General features: G+C 43.1%; 1 protein-coding gene across 3 annotated transcripts in view; it reads left to right on the top strand.

Moving 5' to 3' along the window:
• Positions 1 to 4,673: 4,673 nt before the first annotated feature.
• Patj (PATJ crumbs cell polarity complex component) overlaps positions 4,674 to 18,192 on the top strand; it is a 273,878-nt gene continuing 260,359 nt past the window's right edge. For all 3 annotated transcript variants that reach the window (XM_032901821.1, XM_032901815.1, XM_032901812.1), the window contains exons 1-6: positions 4,674 to 4,730; positions 4,830 to 4,996; positions 7,944 to 8,138; positions 9,633 to 9,772; positions 11,299 to 11,494; positions 14,956 to 15,084. In XM_032901821.1, the coding sequence (XP_032757712.1) occupies positions 4,709 to 4,730; positions 4,830 to 4,996; positions 7,944 to 8,138; positions 9,633 to 9,772; positions 11,299 to 11,494; positions 14,956 to 15,084 (849 nt within the window). In that variant the 5' untranslated portion in view covers positions 4,674 to 4,708. The remainder of the gene's footprint in view (positions 4,731 to 4,829; positions 4,997 to 7,943; positions 8,139 to 9,632; positions 9,773 to 11,298; positions 11,495 to 14,955; positions 15,085 to 18,192) is intronic.

The raw sequence follows: 18,192 nt of genomic DNA, 5'->3' as shown, positions 1-18,192 counted from the left end.
GGGATCTGATCGCTGTCTTCATAGTCTTTAGCATTACTTTACCCACTGAACTTTGTCCTCAGCCCCAGTAATGTATCTTTATAACTGTTAAAAAGCCAACAAGCAAACAGTAAACCTTTAAATCTCTGTCCAACATTTTAAATTTATTTACAGTGTGGCTTGAACCCAGGCCTTCCTGGATCAAGGCAAGCACTCTACCTTAGCCCAATATACTCTTTGTGTGTGTGTGTGTGTGTGTGTGTGTGTGTGTGTGTGTGTGTGTTGTTTTTTAGTTTTTGGAGACAGGGTTTCTTTGTGTAGCTCTGGCCATGCTGGAACTCACTCTAGCCGGGATCTCAATGTGTACCCCAGGCTGTCTTCAAATCCACGTCAATCCTCCTGTCTCAGCCCTCCCAAGTGCTGGGATTAAAGACATGCATCACCAGACTTGGCTGATAACATTCCTACTTAAAATAGAAATCTGGATCCAATATGTCTTGATATAGAAATTTCTAATCACTTTCTGTTGACTCCAGCCTAAAACCTCAACCTATTGAAAGAGCAGGGTACCGCCTCACCAACCTTTCAGTGACAGAAATTTTTGGGGGACAAACAAAGTCAGGTGAATCTTCCCTTGCTTCACTCTTTTCCAGAATTCCAATCTCTCTACTGGAACTCCCACCTTCTATTTCCTGCCTTTTGCTAATAGGCCTTTAGCTTTTTATGGACAGGTCATACTTCCACTCAGTACACAAGAGATTCTCTCTATATTTAATTCTTGATACTTCTGCCTCCAACTTTCAAGATCAGAGCAAACATGCCACCATGAATAGCTTAAGGATAGGAATATTAGATATGCTAGCCACATTTTGCGGTGTCACAAGAAGGTGTCTACTTGCTCATTTCCAGTGTTGGTACCTATCTCTTTGTCAGCCCACCATCAGTTCACAGTCCACACTGGTAGTAAGTCTGGTCCAAACCATCCTTTTCTTTCTTCTGCACCTTCTAGAGACTCCTTTGTCTGCCAGTGTGACTGGATCCATTGTGTTCCATCAAGGCTCTACACCTATATGCTGAGTTAATTTCTGGGTTCTGTGCTGGCAGCTCCGGTCTCACATGACAGTTCTCTTAGCACAGGATCCACACCACAGTGACTGCACCTTGCGTGTGATGACCCCATTATGTTGTTGCTGTCCCGTTATAGATTTTGTTCTCTTGTTAGACCACCTTAGCCCTTGTCTTTTTGTTACTTACTGTATTTATTTTCAAGGCCTTACTTATTTGTAGAGGTTGCGTCTGTCTTAGAGCCTAGACTGACTTCAGACTTAAGTCTCCTGTGCCCTGGGATTATCTGCGTGTATCGCTGTGCCCAAGTTGGTTTTGTTCACCTTTTGGGCCAGGGTCTGTAGCCCAGACTGTCCTCAAAGTTGAATCATCCTGCCTTGGCCTCCTGAGTGCTGGGGTTACAAGTGTGTGGTACCACATCTGACACTTACCCCTGTTTTATAATTATAAAATTAGTACTGTTTTTGTTTATTTTTATTGTAGTGGAGAGAATAAAACTTAGTCTCACATGCTGGGTAAATATTCTGCCACTGAACTACATTCTTAACTCCATATTTTTTGAATAAAAATTCAGACAACCCTGAAATCTATAAAGTAAAAGAGACTAATTTTTGTTTTATTATTTTTCTGCGGTGTTAGAGATTGAATCCAGGATCTCATGTATGCTGAACACATGTTCTACCACTGAGTTATAACCCCAGTCCTAAAGGCTAACTTTTAAATTCCTCTTTTCTATTTTCTGGAAGCAATAACTATTACTTCCTAAATTTTTTTTCTAGAAAGTTCCCCAGTGTACACATTTCTGTCTTACAGAAGTGTGAAATAATGCAAATATCCCCCTCACTGCTGCTTTTTGCATCACTTGTATGTGTTGTACAATTTTCCTCTTTTATACAAGAGGTAGGTTTTCCAGTGTACTCAGATCTCATGTGCATTCAAGATCTCACTCAATTCCAGCCGTACCAGGAATCAGACACAGACCATGCTGAAGGGTCCCAGTAGGTAACTGCCCCTTCCCTTCCCTTGACAGAATGCTGCCAACGTGCTTGAAGTGTCGATGGAGGAAAGCACCCTGAGTGTGTCTCTACAGTCTCTTACTAAATTCTGAGATTGTACAATGAAGTAAAACTCAGTCTCAGAACACATTTATTTTGAATAGCAAGTGGTTTGTTGGTAAACAGACGACTTCGATGCCAGGAATATGTTCCCTTGAGCAGGAGAGAATAATGAAATACAAAGAACAAATACTTGCTGGCTATTAGAGACCATGGTCATGTAGAACCACAAATCTCTCAGATTTAGAGAAGGTGTAGCCTCTGACTAGTTCACTGTAGTTCACATAGCCTGAATTAGGTGGCTTCATCACATGGAAACCAAACATGACCTGCAGGTACATAATTATGGCTTTTAGAAAGTATGACGGAACTAGGCATGCAGGCTGACTGTAGTGCGAGCGCAGTGTGCGTAAGGCTCTGATCCATCACACTGGGGTGGCCCCGAGTGTTAGACTGTGGTGATGATCTGCTTCTAATAATTTCTTTGAAAATATTTGCTTTCCATCCCGTGGAGACACTTTTTTTTTTAAAGTGGCATATTAAAAAAAACCTGGAAAATTCTGAGCTATATATACTTTTCTAAAGGAAGCCTTTCTTTTCTTTTTTAAAACTCTTTTTACTTGCTTACTTTAGTTTTATTTTAATGTATTTCCTTTCAGATTGGTTCTCGCTGGCATGGAAGTCAAGGGAAACTTTTCTGTCTTAGAAGCCTTTATTTCATAAGCTTTTCTTTACTTGGGTAAACCAAAAGTGTCTGTGTTTCCTGTTACCCAGCCAGCCGTGCCCAGGACTCCATGGATTCTCAGACTGTGCCCGACAGTTTAAAATAAAGGACTCTGTTAAAATGTGTTTGCTAAGAGGCCTACAGCCTCAAAACCTGTGGCTGAAGGAGAGAGCCACATGCTGTGACATTTCTCCTTTTCCTCTTCAGCATACTCTGGCTTACTCCTATCTTTGCAATGACTGGTGCTAATTGACTTTTTGCAGCAGGGGTTTCTCTATGAAAAAGAGTGTAAGAACTATTCCTGTGCATACATCATTGTGCAGAGAGAGAGAGAGAGAGAGAGAGAGAGAGAGAGAGAGACAGAGACAGAGACAGAGAGACAGAGAGAGAGAGAGAGACAGAGACAGAGGCAGCGACAGCGACAGAGACAGCCACCCAGGAATTGGAGTTCCGGGGCAGGGAATGTCAGTTAAATGCTCACTTGGACATTTGTGGACTGCGCCTTCTACCTACTCCCTCCGTCCGCCATCCTGTTCTTGTTATTCTCTTATGAATGAGTGCATTTCAGGCTGACTGACGTCTAGCTATAAAAATGGCACCTCACAGTTCTGAGCTTGCATTCTGTGCTATATTGATGTTGCTACATTAATGGCTGTCAGACTGGATTGGGGCTCTGCTGGGATAGAAGAGGATGGTGCCGTGCTGGGTGTCCTGTTTGTATAGGTGTCCTGTTTATTGTTGCCAGAGCTGTGCAGTTCTGATGCTGATGCATGAGAGGTGTTTCTGAGATACCCTGTTCACAGGTCTTTGGGGAATTTTCACACTGGGGAACACTTGCGTGAACTACTTGGACCTTTACCAATGCTGATGAGAGCCTTATTGGTTTTTGTTGTTGATACAAATCTCTCGTGGGCCAACCTGGCCTGAATTCCTGACTCTTCTGTCCAGTCCTTCTGAGAGTTGGGATTATAGTCACGTACCACTTGTAATGTTTCACGTGGTACTCGGGATAGAACCAGGCATCCTGCATAATAGTCGTGGACTCTGCCTCCTGAGGCACATCCCAGGCCCCAGCCCTGGCATAGTGGCTTTGGGATTCATCCTATGGATGTGTCAGTGACTTCCCCCCGAGTGTTATATTTATATAACGTTTGTTTATCCACTTGCCTGTGACTGGGATCTGAGTATTCCTGCTTGGGGCCTTTTACAATAGTACTGTGTACTCTCACATATATAATAGTACTGTGTACTCTCACATATATAATAGTACTGTGTGCTCTCACATATGGGCCATATTTTCATTTCTCTTGTCTCTAAGCAGAAGGGGCGGGTTATGTAATCAGTAGATTTTTAACTTACTAGAAACTCCTTATGAAGTGAGGTGGTGGTGGCGCACACCTTTAATACAGGTGCTTGGGCGGCAGAGGCAGATACACCTGCGTGAAGTCTGGTCTAAACAGGGAGTTCTAGGACAGCCAGGGCTACACAGAGAAACCCTGTCTCAAAAAAACAAAACCACAAGAAAAAAAGAAGGGGGGGGGAAGAAACCACTTATGATTGAAACTATAAAAATTCAGTAAAAATAAACCACCAAATACTTTTCCAAAGTGACTGTGTCATTTTGTTTCCATATTGGCATTATGTGGTGGTTCTAGCTGTCTTGCAGCCTTGTCAACACTCACTCTGCTCTTGTTAAAGTTTCCCCATCCGAGTGGACATGCATTAATGCCTTATTGTGGTGGTAGTCTGAATTTCACCGAGTACAGTCTTAATAAAGAATGTTATTAATGTTTGCTTTACTTTCCCCTGTAGGACTGCAGACACCTGTAATGAAAGTTAATTTTTTTCCTTTAGGATTGAAAGTGCTTGAAAAGAGTGATCCAAAATGCCTGAAAACCCTGCTGCAGGTATGGACACTATATATTTTTATTGTTGTTACAAAATGATTCAAAAGGGGATTGTGAGTGGTGTCTGACCTGAGCTCTGATCACTTTTCTCCAACCAAGAGAAAATGCAGGTCCTGCAGGTCCTCGACCGCCTGAGGGGAAAGCTGCAAGAGAAGGGAGACACGACGCAGAACGAGAAGCTGTCTGCGTTTTATGAGACGCTGAAGAGCCCTCTCTTCAACCAGATCCTTACACTGCAGCAGTCCATCAAGCAGCTGAAGGGACAGGTAAGTTTCTCAGCGGCCTTACCTGGGTGGATTCCCACCAGCAGGAATACAGGATTGTGACTCTCAGTTTCAGCCAAGGCCTCAAGGGGCCTGAGAGCTGTGGATGATAGCATCTGTGGATGGTATAAAAATTGATAAAGTTTATGTTGGACATTGGAGTGTGATAAATAAGTAAAAATCAAATGCCTAGAATCTCAACATTTTCCTCAAAGCTATAAAATAGCTTCTAGCTTCCTTCCTTCCTTCCTTCCTTCCTTCCTTCCTTCCTTCCTTCCTTCCTTCCTTCCTTCCGTTCTTCCTTACTTATTTGTTTACTTACTTTCTTATTTATTTCTATAGTGTTGAGTTTGAGTCCAGGCCTTGTGAATGCTAGAACTGTACTACTATATGCCAGTCTCAACTCTTGGCATTTTTATCTATTTATTTACAATTTTTGTTTCATTTATTTTGTGTGTGTGTGTGTGTGTGTGTGTGTGTGTGTGTGTGTGTGTGTGTGTGTGTGTGTAGTATATGTATATGGGCATAGGTGGAGGTCAGATGACAACTTGTGCAAATTGGTTGCCTCCTCATGCATGAGGGTCCCAGAGATCCAATTTGGGTCATCAGGCTTGGCAGCAAGTGCCTTTATCCATCTTGCCTTCTCTCTCTCCTTGTTAAAGAACAAGTATACTGATTGACCTCCATGTGTATATGCTTTGTGTGTGTGTGTGTGTGTGTGTGTGTGTGTGTGTGTGTGTGTGTGTGTGAGGGTCCATGTAGAGTATATGCTGTGTGTATGTGTCTATGTGGGAGGGCCATGTAGAGTATATGCTGTGTGTATGTGTCTGTGTGGGAGGGCCATGTGGAGTATATGCTGTGTGTATGTGTCTGTGTGGGAAGGTCCATGTAGAGTATATGCTGTGTGTATGTGTCTGTGTGGGAGGGCCATGTAGAGTATATGCTGTGTGTATGTGTTTGTGTGGGAGGGTCATGTAGAGTATATGCTGTGTGTATGTGTCTGTGTGGGAGGGTCCATGTAGAGTATATGCTGTGTGTACGTGTCTTTGTGGGAGGGCCATGTAGAGTATATGCTGTGTGTATGTGTCTGTGTGGGAGGGCCATGTCTAGGCTGAGGACACTTCAGGTATTGTCAATAACCTTCCACCAGATTATCAGGATTGTACGGCAAGCATCCTCTCCTGGCCCTTGCCATTTTTTTAAAATGATAGGTTGTCTTTTATTAATCCTGACTATTTTGCTCAAGGAAACTGTATCTTGTACGCATTTCCCCAGCTTCTAGCCTTTTCCCTGAGTGCTTCCAGTGCATCCCACTCCCTGCTTCATTCGTCTCTTTGTTTTGTTTTTTAAAACTGAGTCCAGTTAATGCTCCCTGTTGGAATGTGGGCTGACCTTAGCTTGATCTTGTTTACTTTGACATTTATTCTATTTTAAAACATTAATTTTTATTAATCATTTATTTATTTAAGACAGGGTCTTACTGTGTAGCCCTGGCTGTTCTGTTACTCAAAGAGTTCCACCTGGCTATTCCTCCAAAGTGCTGCTGGGATTAAACATGTGTGCCACTATGCCGGGCCCTTTTTATTTCTTGCATAAGTACTTAATTTATCATTTTTCCACCTCACACTCTCACCCTTCCAACCTCTCCCATGTCCCCCTTTTATTCCCTCTAAACTTTATGACCTCTTGTTTAATTATTACATATACATTCATATACATTCACATATGTATATGTAAATGCAGCCTGCTGAGCCTAGTGTTGCTTATAAGTACATGTGTTTAGGGATGACCACTTGGGAGTGGATGACCTGTCACTCTCTGAAGAAGACAGAGTCTCTCTCTGCAGCCGTTAACTGGCTGTGATTCTTCTAAGGCGGGGCCTTCTGACATTTACCCTATCCATGTGGGACTCAGCTGGCGTTGTCCTTATGTAGATCTTGTTTAGTGACCACATTGTAAGGACTCCATGGGTACAGCTCTTTGTCATACATATAAGACACTGTCTTCACATTTTATTTTTAAGAAATATGTATGGCTATTTTGCTTATATTGTATAGCTCTCTGCACCTTGTGTGCCTGGTGCATGTGGAGACCAGAGAGGGTGTTGGATTTCCTACAGTAGAGTGACAGATGGTTGTGACCCACCATGTGTGTGCTGGGAATTGAACCCAGATCTCTCGGAAGAGTAGCAAGTGCTCTTAGCCAGTGAGTCGCCTCTCCAGCCCCTTGACATTTGTTATTAATGTTGCTTTTGATCTGCTCTGTTAGCACTTGTATCAGCTAATATTGTAAATGAATGAATGAATGAATGAATGAATGAAGCTGCTTCTCATAACACTACGATTTTCTTTAGCTGTGTGAGTTGCCTCGTGGTTTGCTTGCCATAACTATATACAGGATGCTATGTGCCTCAGTTTTCATATTCACCACATCTCACCAAGTGGGATAGTGAATGACATCAGCTGGGCTGTTACAAAGATTCGGTGAGATAACCTGATCTGCATGCAGGGTCTTGGTCTGGTACCCGGCTCACACTGTTGCTGTGAGTGCTATCGTGTGCCCACTGTGGATCTCTTCCGCCTCTCACACCTACCTCTTACTTTTTTTCTTTCTCCCCTCCCTCCCAACTTGTCGCTTCCCTCCTTCTTCATGTTTTCCTCCCTCCCTCCCTCCCTCCCTCCCTCCCTCCTTCCTTCCTTCATTTCTGAGACTGAGTTTCACTCCGTAGTCCTGGTTGACCTCGATCTTGCTAAACATAACTATTCAGTCTTGAACTCACAGAGGTCTTCCTGCCTCTGCATCTGAGTATTGGTCTTAAAGTCACGTGCCACCATGCCTAACCTCTTATTTCTTTAATATGTACATAAAGTACACATGTAATGTGATCGATAGAAATGGTTTCTTTTGTATGGATTTCTGCTGATAGTTTCCTTCTCACTCTCTCCAACAGCTCAGCCATATCCCCTCAGATTGTTCAGCCAACTTTGACTTTTCTCGGAAGGGCTTGTTAGTTTTCACGGATGGTTCCATTACAAATGGGAATGCCCACAGGCCTTGTAGTAATATAACTGCATCTGAATCGTTGCCTTGGACGCAAAGATCAGGAAATGAAGACTTTACCTCAGTCATTCAGCAGATGGCTCAGGTAAGGGTGTGTCTTGTCATTGGATTCTTTAGCTTTATTATTCTTTTTTTCTGTTTCAGTTTAAAAAGAAGGCTTGTACCTAAATCTTTTTGCCTTACTATAGATTACTTTGTATTTGTTTGCTTGTGTTTTTATCTTGTTAAGAGGAATTGACACTTGGAACCTGTACTAAAGTACAGGAGAGTAGGGTTTGCTGGCAAAAGCCTGCAGCCCAGCACTCAGCAGGCCGGGAGGGGAGCTCCCAGTTTGAGGCCAGCTTGAGTGAGCTGCAGAGTGAAACCCTGTCTGAAGAGAAAAGCAGAAGGAAACAAACAAAAACTCAACTCCATAAGAAAATTTGTTTTAATTTTCTATCAAAACAGAGTTGTGAATTCTAATTAATATAATTTGGAAAATCTAGAAAAACATTAGAATGGATAATTTAACTGTGTCTCCTAATACCCACCAAAAAGTAAATGATAGACAATTGAAGTTTTTGAATTTTTAAAGAAAATTTAGAATTTCTTGCCAAAGACCCAAGTTTGGTCCTAGCTCCCACATTAGGTAGCTCACAGATGCTCCATCTCCAGGGATCCAAACCCTTTTCTGACCTCAGTAGGCAGTGCACACACACATATCCACACACAGGCCGATGCCCATACACACAATTAAAACTAAAGTCAATTCTAAAAAAGCTGAACTTGGAGGTACACGTCTGTTCATTCCAGCAGAGGCAGGAGGATCTCTGTGAGTATTGGTCCACGAGGCCATATGGTAAACATAGTGAGTGCCAGAACAGATGGGTGTACATAGAGAGCTTTGTCTCAAAAAACCAAAAGAGAGGAAAACAACAAATACCTAAAATTGGGTTTGAGATTTTGATTCAAGTCGTAGTAGTGAAAACTATTTTAGTTCTTTTCATGATGCTGATCTCTTCCATCTGCCGTGTGTGCTGCCCTTGGGTGTGATTACGTTTATGAAGCTCTCATATTGTACATGCAGTTGTTAACCAAGGCTGTAGGCTAGCCTGCAGCCCTCGTACTCTAACTATTGAAATGCCTGAGTGAATGGAGTATTCACTGCAGTAGAATTTAAAACACAGTGATACAGTACTGTGGGCGCTCACTGGGCCGAGCACAAGTGTGCTGCTGGCATAGCTGACTCACTTTCCTGTTTAGAAATGTGTTTTATATCAAGAGGATTTAAAGAAATTTGTGTCCAAAGTAACAGTTTCCTGTGGGAAAGGATGTTTTCAGTTTTTTCCAGCCCGCAATCTATCTCATAATGTGGATGAATTGTAAAATGCTTCTCAATGCTGTACTGTGTGCTGGGCGGACAACAATCAAGGTAAAAGGTTTCCAGGACCAGCATATTACCAGACTGCTGAGCATGCTCGGATCGACAGCGATGACTTAGAAGCCGCTGTGCGCTGAGCAGTTTCGGTTCTGTGGAAAGGTGATATTTAAATGCACATCATGGGTTTCTTTCCTCCTTTCTGACTCCTCCCCCCTTTAGGGCCGGCACGTTGAGTATATAGATATAGAACGCCCTTCAACCGGAGGCCTTGGATTCAGTGTGGTGGCTCTGAGAAGCCAAAGTCTGGGATTAATTGACATCTTTGTGAAGGAAGTCCATCCGGGGAGTGTAGCAGACAGGTGAGGATGAAGTTCATTCTGCACTTGGTTCCCTTCTCCTGACAGCTCTGAAATGATACAATAAAGAGTAAGGAAGTAGCAATAACAACGGTAACATAAGTGCTGCTGGGCTCTCTAGAGCTTCCTTACCCTGCCATCCCCGTGCTGGACCTGCTGGTACTTTTGAAGGGTGCAGTACACAGGCTTTGTCTCCTCAATTTCTAGTCTTTGCTGTAGGACTCATTTCCTGAGTTCACTATTCAGATGTTCCCTGTTAGAATAATAGTGGTGGCCGGATATGGTTAGAAAAATCTGTCGATAATGTTTTGGTTTTGTTCTTTCCAAATGTGTTTTCTCCATTTGTAGATGATTCTTCTAGTCTCTCTAACTCAACATTTTAAGTAATAGATTTATTGGGATCTACTCCAAATAGTATAAATTTTACCATTTTGAAGTGATGTGTAATATACTCACCGTTTTGCAATCATTCCCACTATTCTAGAAACAGTAGAAACTCTGGAAAGTTTCATCAACTAGAAAAAAAGCTCCGTCCTGTGTGTATGTTAACAGTCACTCCCTGCTCCTTCCTCCTTCCATCGTCTGGCGACAACTAACTTTTTAAAAACAGTATCTGTCTATAAAGTGTTCTGAACCATCGCGGGAAGGCTGATGTAATGTATTGGTTGTCCTTGCTGGCTGTGTATCTGATGGTCTGATACATGGTGCCCTTCTTACAGTGAGGTTGAGTCTTCCTTGCAGCTTGACATACTATTGTGTAGTCACCGAGCCTTCCAGCAGTGGTGAACTCGTGTCCCTACGTTCAGCTCCTACTTCTCAGTTCCTTTAAAAGATGATTGTGAGGCTCAGCCCTATTTCATTGTGCTCTAACAAAGTACCTGAGGTGTCAGAACTTGTGATGAACACGGCTTACAGCTCTGGAAGCTTCGTCTGACTGCTTGAGCTTCTCGGCTCTTTTCACCGCATGGTAGAAGGCAGGATAAAACAGGGCAACAAAGGACTAACCCCACCCTTTTGTAAAGACACCAATCTCTCCATGAGTGGTCAGTCCCTACAGCCTGATCATCCCTTAAAAGTCCCTCTCATGACTCTTTTATAATGGAAATTACATCCATGGGAGTTTGGGGGCACAGGCATTAAAACCATAGCAGAGACCTTTCTAAATGTCCCTGTTGACATCTTGTCACCCAAAATCTTTCCTGTACATGAAACTGAAATAGAATACGTGCAACAGAAGTAATACCAACATCTTGGAGACAACCCGTCTGGGCAAAAAGTCTGTTGCTGCGGGCTCATTGCAGTCTGAAGCTGGATGTTGCCTTTTCTCTCCAGCTGTGCAGTCTTGCTCAAGTGACTTAATTTCACTGCATGGTGTAGTGCCTTGTGTGAAACGGTCATGTTAACGTAAGGAAGGGTGGTGGAAGAGAAGCGTATCTGCTGTTGGAGCACCTGATTCATAGAAAAACACACCCAGCCAGCCCTGTTCCTTAGGTTGTTACAGTGCTTACATTCTTTTCTTGTATTGTTAGGGATCAGAGATTGAAGGAAAATGACCAGATTTTGGCCATTAATGACACCCCATTGGATCAGAATATTTCCCATCAGCAGGCAATTGCATTACTACAACAAGCCACTGGATCTCTGCGGCTGGTTGTGGCCAGGGAAGTGGGCCACACACAGAGCCGAACATCCACCAGCTCAGCTGATACAACTCTGCCAGAAACGGTGGGTCAAAAGGTTGGGGCTACATTATATTCTAAATTCTCTTATGTATGATAAGAATAGTTGGCTCTCATTTGGAAGTCATTTTCATTATTGTAGGTCAAGAAAGGTGAGCACATCTCCATATGACAGCAGTACAAGATGTTTGTCAGAGGAGTTGGCCTTGTTTTTGTCTTTTTAATGTCTGGTTGATTTCCTTATTGAAGATTATTATTTAATATAAAGGCCAAAGTGGATATTATTTGTAAATTATTTGATGATAAGATAGATGCCTTGTGTTCTTTGATTAACATAGTTAATGTGTGTATGTGAGGAGGAAAGCGGACACCTGTTAAGTACTCCAGGCTGGCCTTGAACTCATAATTTTCTTGGTTTAGCCTCTTGAATGTAGGATTATGGGTCTGTGCCACTATGCCTGAGTTTCAGAGGTTTTATTAGAAATTCATTGTTAGGTGTCTTAAGGAAAATTGTGGATACTTCTTTTAAATGCCTCATATTTCTGAATTTAATAGAATTTTATGACTAGATTATGCTTTTATATAATTAGTGCTATAAGTTTTCACATAAGTTTAAAAAGAGAAACATGTCACTGTTAAAGATTCTGTTTTGTTTTCTGTGTATGAGCGGGAACATGCATGCCACAGTGTGCATAAAAAGGACAGAGAGCAACTGGCTGGGGTTGGTTCTCCCCTCCCATCATGAGGGAAATTGAATTCAGTCTGTCAGGTGTGCAGGCAGGCACCCGAGGGGTCCCATCTTCCTGTCCTTGTTTTTCTCTGACTTCAAAATAATCTTTTAAGCTTATTACATTTATGGATTTAAGAACTTTAAAATCGTATGTGTGTGTGGTGTATGTGTGTGTGCACATGCGTGTGTTGGTAGGTGTACTGACCTGTTCCTGATGTGAAGCTCAGAGGCCGATGTCAGTTGATTTCTTCTGTCACTATTGTCTTTTGTGTTAGGTTCTCATTGAACCCAGAGGCTTGAAGTTGCAGCTACACTGGAAGGACTGTGAGCTCTGGGCTCACACGTGTGGACCACACACCAGCTTTTTCTTGTGTGTGGGCTTTGAACTCAGGTCCTCCTGCCTGTGTGGCGTGCACTTTGCCCACTGAGGCATATCCCCAGTCAAGAAGTTTACAGACTCTGGTGTGTGTCTTCAGAATGAAAACTGTCTGTTTTGCTGTTGTTGCTGTTGTTGTTGTTGTTGTTGTTGTTGTTGTTGTTGTAGATAGTTACTTTGTTTCAAGGTAAGATCTCACCGTGTGGCTCTGGCTGGGCTGGAACTCCTTGGCATCAGGCTGGTCTTAAAGTTGTGATCCTCTTGCCTCTGCTTTGCAAATACAGATTACATGTGTGAGCCTCTAGGCCTTGGCGTAAGTCCATTTGTTTAATTTTCATTTGTGACTAAGGGGAAGAAAGCCCCTGCTCTCTGAGTGTTGGGGTGCAGGCATAGACCGATAAAGGTCACAGTGCGAGCAGGGAACCATGTTCCTTTGATGCTGTAATATTGATACAGTACAGTTTATAGGATAAACACAGTGAACAAAGTGGGACCTTGCTTAGCCTATGTAGAACGGGGGCTCGGTAGTCAGGCTTTGTCGTGTTCAAGACATTTTCTACCCCATCCTGCTTGTATCCCACCAGGTCCTTGTCCCTTCTGTGCCTCTGTCCGTTGGTTAGTTTATTCTTTTCCCCCCTCTCTATCTTTTTAAGTATTGAGGCAAGTTGCCAAGTTGCCCAGCTTGGCCTCAGATATGCTGCATGGCAGAGGTTAGCTTGAATTTCTGACCTTCTTCCTGCTGCTCTATAAGTATTGGGGTGCAGGCTAGACCACCATGCTGGCTTCCAGTCTCTTCTCTCTTACATGGAACCAGTAATGCTCCCTAGTTCTTAGAGATGTGAAAAGAAAGTAGGTTTGTGAAAACCTGGCAGTGCCTGCCCAGTGGTCACTGTGAATGGTAGCTGCCATCCTCACTTCAGCTTTACTTTAGAAAATATATCTAGCATTGTAGGTGTTGTTCCAGGGAGGAATGTCTTAAGTCCTTCCAAGTCTCCATTTGCTTCACAGCTAACTTTCTCATGTTGTAGAGTAGGAGACCTAACTAATGAAGGTGACCGCATCCTCTCACGGGAGATTTCGTCCTGAAGCTGAATGATGTAAACGTGTGTGCATTTCTCCTGGAGTCTCATCGTTAGAGGAGAATCTCTTACGTCTTTTTGTAGGATTATGTTGCTAGTATCTTGAGTTGTGTGTGCCTGCTTTCCTTGTAGTGTTCTAAATTAGTCTTTTTGCCACAGCCTTGCCTGGGGCAGAGAGGAAATGAAGAAAGGACTGACTGAGAGGCACATGCACAGGAAGAGCTGAGGGTGGCTGGACTGGGCTCTGCGGGGAAGCTCAGGCCCCCTGGAAGCTCAGCTCCGTTATTTTACACAGCCGAGCCGGGAGGCAGGGCTTCTGCGTGCAGCGGGAGAAGAAGGCTTAGCTAATCTATAGGAAGAGAATCTGTGGAGGAGCTTTGGAGAAAGCTGTGGTGAATACTGTCAATGTCTTCACGTGGACCAGAGGAAGGCCTTGCCATCCCTCTGAGCCTGGTGAAGGCTTTGCCGCCTCCATGACCTGTGGCATGGGTCCTTGACATGGCTAAGACCTTGTCAGACAGTACGTATTCACTCAGGATTTACTCTTTCCCTGCGCTTTTTAGCCATATTGTTAACCTTTGGTTCTTCACAGTTCTGACAGGATAGTTTCCTAAGCCATTTCTTTAGCCTTGTTATCTCTCCAGTCTTTGCCTCATTCTGTTGTCCGGCCGAGCTGCGCTCTTCCATTTCCCTCTGGCTTAAATGCTTGCTTTCTGTCTAACATTTACTGAATCATGCGCAGGGCTCCTGTAGCGGTGGTTTTCCTTGAACTCACTGTGTGGCAGAGGCTGGCTCTGAGTCCCTGAGGTACCTGCCTCCGGGGAACCGGGATAATGGGTGTGTGCCACTAATACTTAATTTTAATTTACATTTCTGCTTTCATTAAGCCTTTCATGATTCTCATTAGCATGTAAGTTTATGAACTGTTTTCTCCCCTACTTCCCTGAAATCTTTGTAACACTGAGCCTGTCTTTCAGCAAAATGTGTTCACTGACTCCCGACATACCCTGTGCTTGGTTGTGTTTCTTGTCCTTTTCAGGTCGCAGTGTCTGATACTCTACCTCTACCTCATATTGTAATTATTTGTGCTCATTTTCTCCATTGAATTATAATTCCTGTAAGGTTCTCTGCCTTGCTCTGTCCGTCTATTCACCTATCATCTTTCTTCTATCTACTCGCTGTGTCTCCATATCGTATTCTCCATAGATGTCGAGATTGATTGTATGGATTTTCAGTTTCTTGTAAGTCTGTTGTATATTACTATATAGGAACCTAAGAATCCGAGGTTCCCACTCTGGCTCTAACTTGCTCTTCCTTCGTAGGTGCGTTGGGGCCACACTGAAGATGTCGAGCTCATTAATGATGGCTCTGGATTAGGTTTTGGGATAGTTGGAGGCAAATCCAGCGGTGTGGTCGTGAGGACTATTGTCCCTGGAGGATTGGCGGACCGAGTAAGTTATGTCAACTTTGTTTTATCATTTTGCTTTTATAAAATTTGACTTGTATGATTTGAAATTAATTTTATATCATGAGTTGCTAGAATACTTGGCTCAATAATTAGAGTTTATGAATACTGTATACCATAAACTTCCTTTATTTAAGCAGTTTTTTCTGACTTCTAATTAACAGTAGTTTGGTTACATAAGAAGAAAGTATTTTTCTTGTAAAGAATTGTTAATGAATATTTGCATTGTGAGCATCTGCGTTCTTCTTCCACATAGCTCTCAGGGGCTTAGTGATAGAAGACTCAGTGGGCATGTGCATTTGTCTTGGCGTAGGGGACATGGCTCAGCAGGTAAAGGAGCCATAACCTTGTAGCCTGAGCTTGATCTCGAGCAGACTGACGCACTGGTAGAAGGACAGAACGGACTGCACAGAGATGTCTTCTGACTTCCACATGGCACTGTGACACGCCCCTCCCCTATTTAATAATAAAGTCAAACAAGCAAAAATCCTTTTATCCCAGCGTTGTGCATCAGATTTCACTTGGTTATTTTCTGGTGTGGGTCTAGCGTGTACTTTGTTGTTTAGTTGTATTTCAAAAACAAGTAGTCCCTGTAGAAGTGTGGCAACTTTCCTTTCCACTTAATTTTACCTGGAAGAAAATGTTAAATACTATTTTTGGTTTTATTTGTTTACTTATTTATCAGTATTTTTGTGTCTCTGTTTGAGTATGCCACGTGTGTGTGTACCCATGAGAGCCAGAAAGGAGCGTGTGACAGTCTGGAGCTGGAGTCACAGCAGTTGTGAGCCCTCTGGGTAGATGCTGGGACTCAGACGTGGGTTCTCTAGAAGAGCTGAGAGTGTGAGAGCCAGCCATCTCTCCCGTCGCCCATAGTTAAGTCTTAGAAATTAGAGTGAGTCATGCTTGGTTGTCTTAAAGCATCTGGGGTGAATTAGTTGCTAAAAATATTCAGGGGCCAGAGAGGTGGCTCAGTGGTTAAGAGCACTTGTTGTTCCATTCCCAGCATTTACACAGTGGTTCACAAGGATCTATAACTTTAGTTCCAGGGAATTCAGTACCCTCTTCTGACTCCACAAGGACATATATTACATATACATACAGACAGAATACTCATCACCTAAGATAAATCTAAAAAAATTACTTAAAATACATGTTACTCAAATTTTTGAAATAAGCAATAGAAAGACAGTGAGTATTTCCCTCATCTTTTCTGTTTGTGTGTCATCCCTCTGTCTTTAAATTTTCTTTGGAATATAAAGGGGCTCTGAGTGCTAGAGAGATGGCTTAGTGCATAAGAGGGTTTGCTGTGCAAACGAGAGGACCCCGGTAAAAAGCCAGGAACTGTGGCTTCATTTACCCAAAAATGCTATGGGGAGGGGAGCTGGACATAAGCTGGGGTTGCCAACTATCTCCAGGCCCAGTGAGAGACTGTGTCTCAGGTAGGAAGGTAAAGAGCAATGGAACAGGGTGCCCAGTGTCCTCTTCTGCACCTTACACATGCAGAGATGAGTGTGCACACATGGGTGTGCACCTGCACATACACACACACACACACACACACACACACACATATTATATATACATACATATACTGCACATATACGGCACACACAACATGTGTGTGACTAGAATGAGAATGATCCTGCTGTGTATCTTTAAAATGTATCTGTAGTGGATGCTGGAGAGATGGCTCAGTTGTTAAGACACTGGGACTCCAACATCCTCTTCTGGCCTCTGGAGGCACCAAGTGTGCATGTGGTACATATACATAAATGTAAACAAATGTGTGTGTGCGTGTGCACATGGAACACAGAGAGGGTGTGGGTCCCAGGAGCTGGAGTAAGGTATTGGCAGAACAGTATGCTGACTCCGTGGGTGCTGGGGTCTGAACTCCAGTCCCCCTGAATGTACAGCAAGCATTCTAACTGATGGGCCAGTTTCCAGCTCCCAAGTAAAGTAAATCTTAAAAATGTTTATTTTTTGTAACCTAGAAAAGACATTGTAGAATGTTCTTATGCTTCTCCCTACCCTGCCCCTAGCCATTTTAACAGGCTTCTGCGCTGAGTACAGTGACATTTGCAAAGTGCAAAGTGCAACAGTTATTTTGAAAAACAAAGAACCAAGTAAATTTAAATGAAATCAAATCAGTTCGCTTACTGTAAGAATTTTCGGAGCTTTTTAATATCCTAATGTGCATTATGAGTTTTCGCAAGGACACTGTGATGTGCAGGGTTTCCCAGATTAATCCCAGTGAGGCACTGTTGGGAAAAGCCCAAGTCTGATTCTCACCCCTTCCTGGAAGGGATCGTCACTGTTTCAGATCTCTAAGGAGGGGCAGGAGGCCTGCCCATCACAGATTTGTAATGGGGAAGCAGGAGCTTGTGCCAAATATTGTCATCTGCCTAATACCCATCATTTTAATGCAATCCTCAAAAACACTCTTAAGTTTTATTTCTAAATTGTAGGATAGAAACTTTAAAGAAATTGTGCAAAGTTGCACAGCTGGAGAGTGGCACTCTTCCTCTTCTTCCTGCTAATGTCACATATAATCCTCTAACTCCTCTCCCTGTAACGTCCATCTAGCATCCAGCCCTGTTATCTAGGCTTGGGACATTCTGTCAGCACTCCTACATCCTAAGCTAGTATGCGTCAGCTGCATTCCAGAGCCATGTCTCCTAGATAATTCCACATTTAGTCAAATTGTTAGTGAAGATGAACCATCCAGAGATCCTCTCTGAAGGGAAAACGGTAGCATGATAGCTTGAGAACTGGGTGGGATGGGAGTGCACTGGAGAGACAGCATAGCACTTACTGCTTAATCATGAGATTGGTTCCCAGCGCCCACATTGGATGGCTCACAGATGTCTGTAACTCCAGCTCCAAGGGATTGGATGACCCCTTCTAGTCTCCTTGGGCACCTACATACATATACTTGCATATACTCTCTCTTATACACAAATAAAATAAATCTTAAAAAAGAGTAAGATGGGGGTTGGGGATTTAGCTCAGTGGTAGAGTGCTTGCCTCGCAAGCACAAGGCCCTGGGTTCGGCCCCCAGCTCCAAAAAGAGAGAGAGAGAGAGTGAGAGAGAGTA

This window comes from Rattus rattus, chromosome 1 (genome assembly GCF_011064425.1).
Source record: "Rattus rattus isolate New Zealand chromosome 1, Rrattus_CSIRO_v1, whole genome shotgun sequence".
NCBI lineage: Eukaryota > Metazoa > Chordata > Mammalia > Rodentia > Muridae > Rattus > Rattus rattus.
This window is presented reverse-complemented; position numbering and strand designations above follow the sequence as displayed.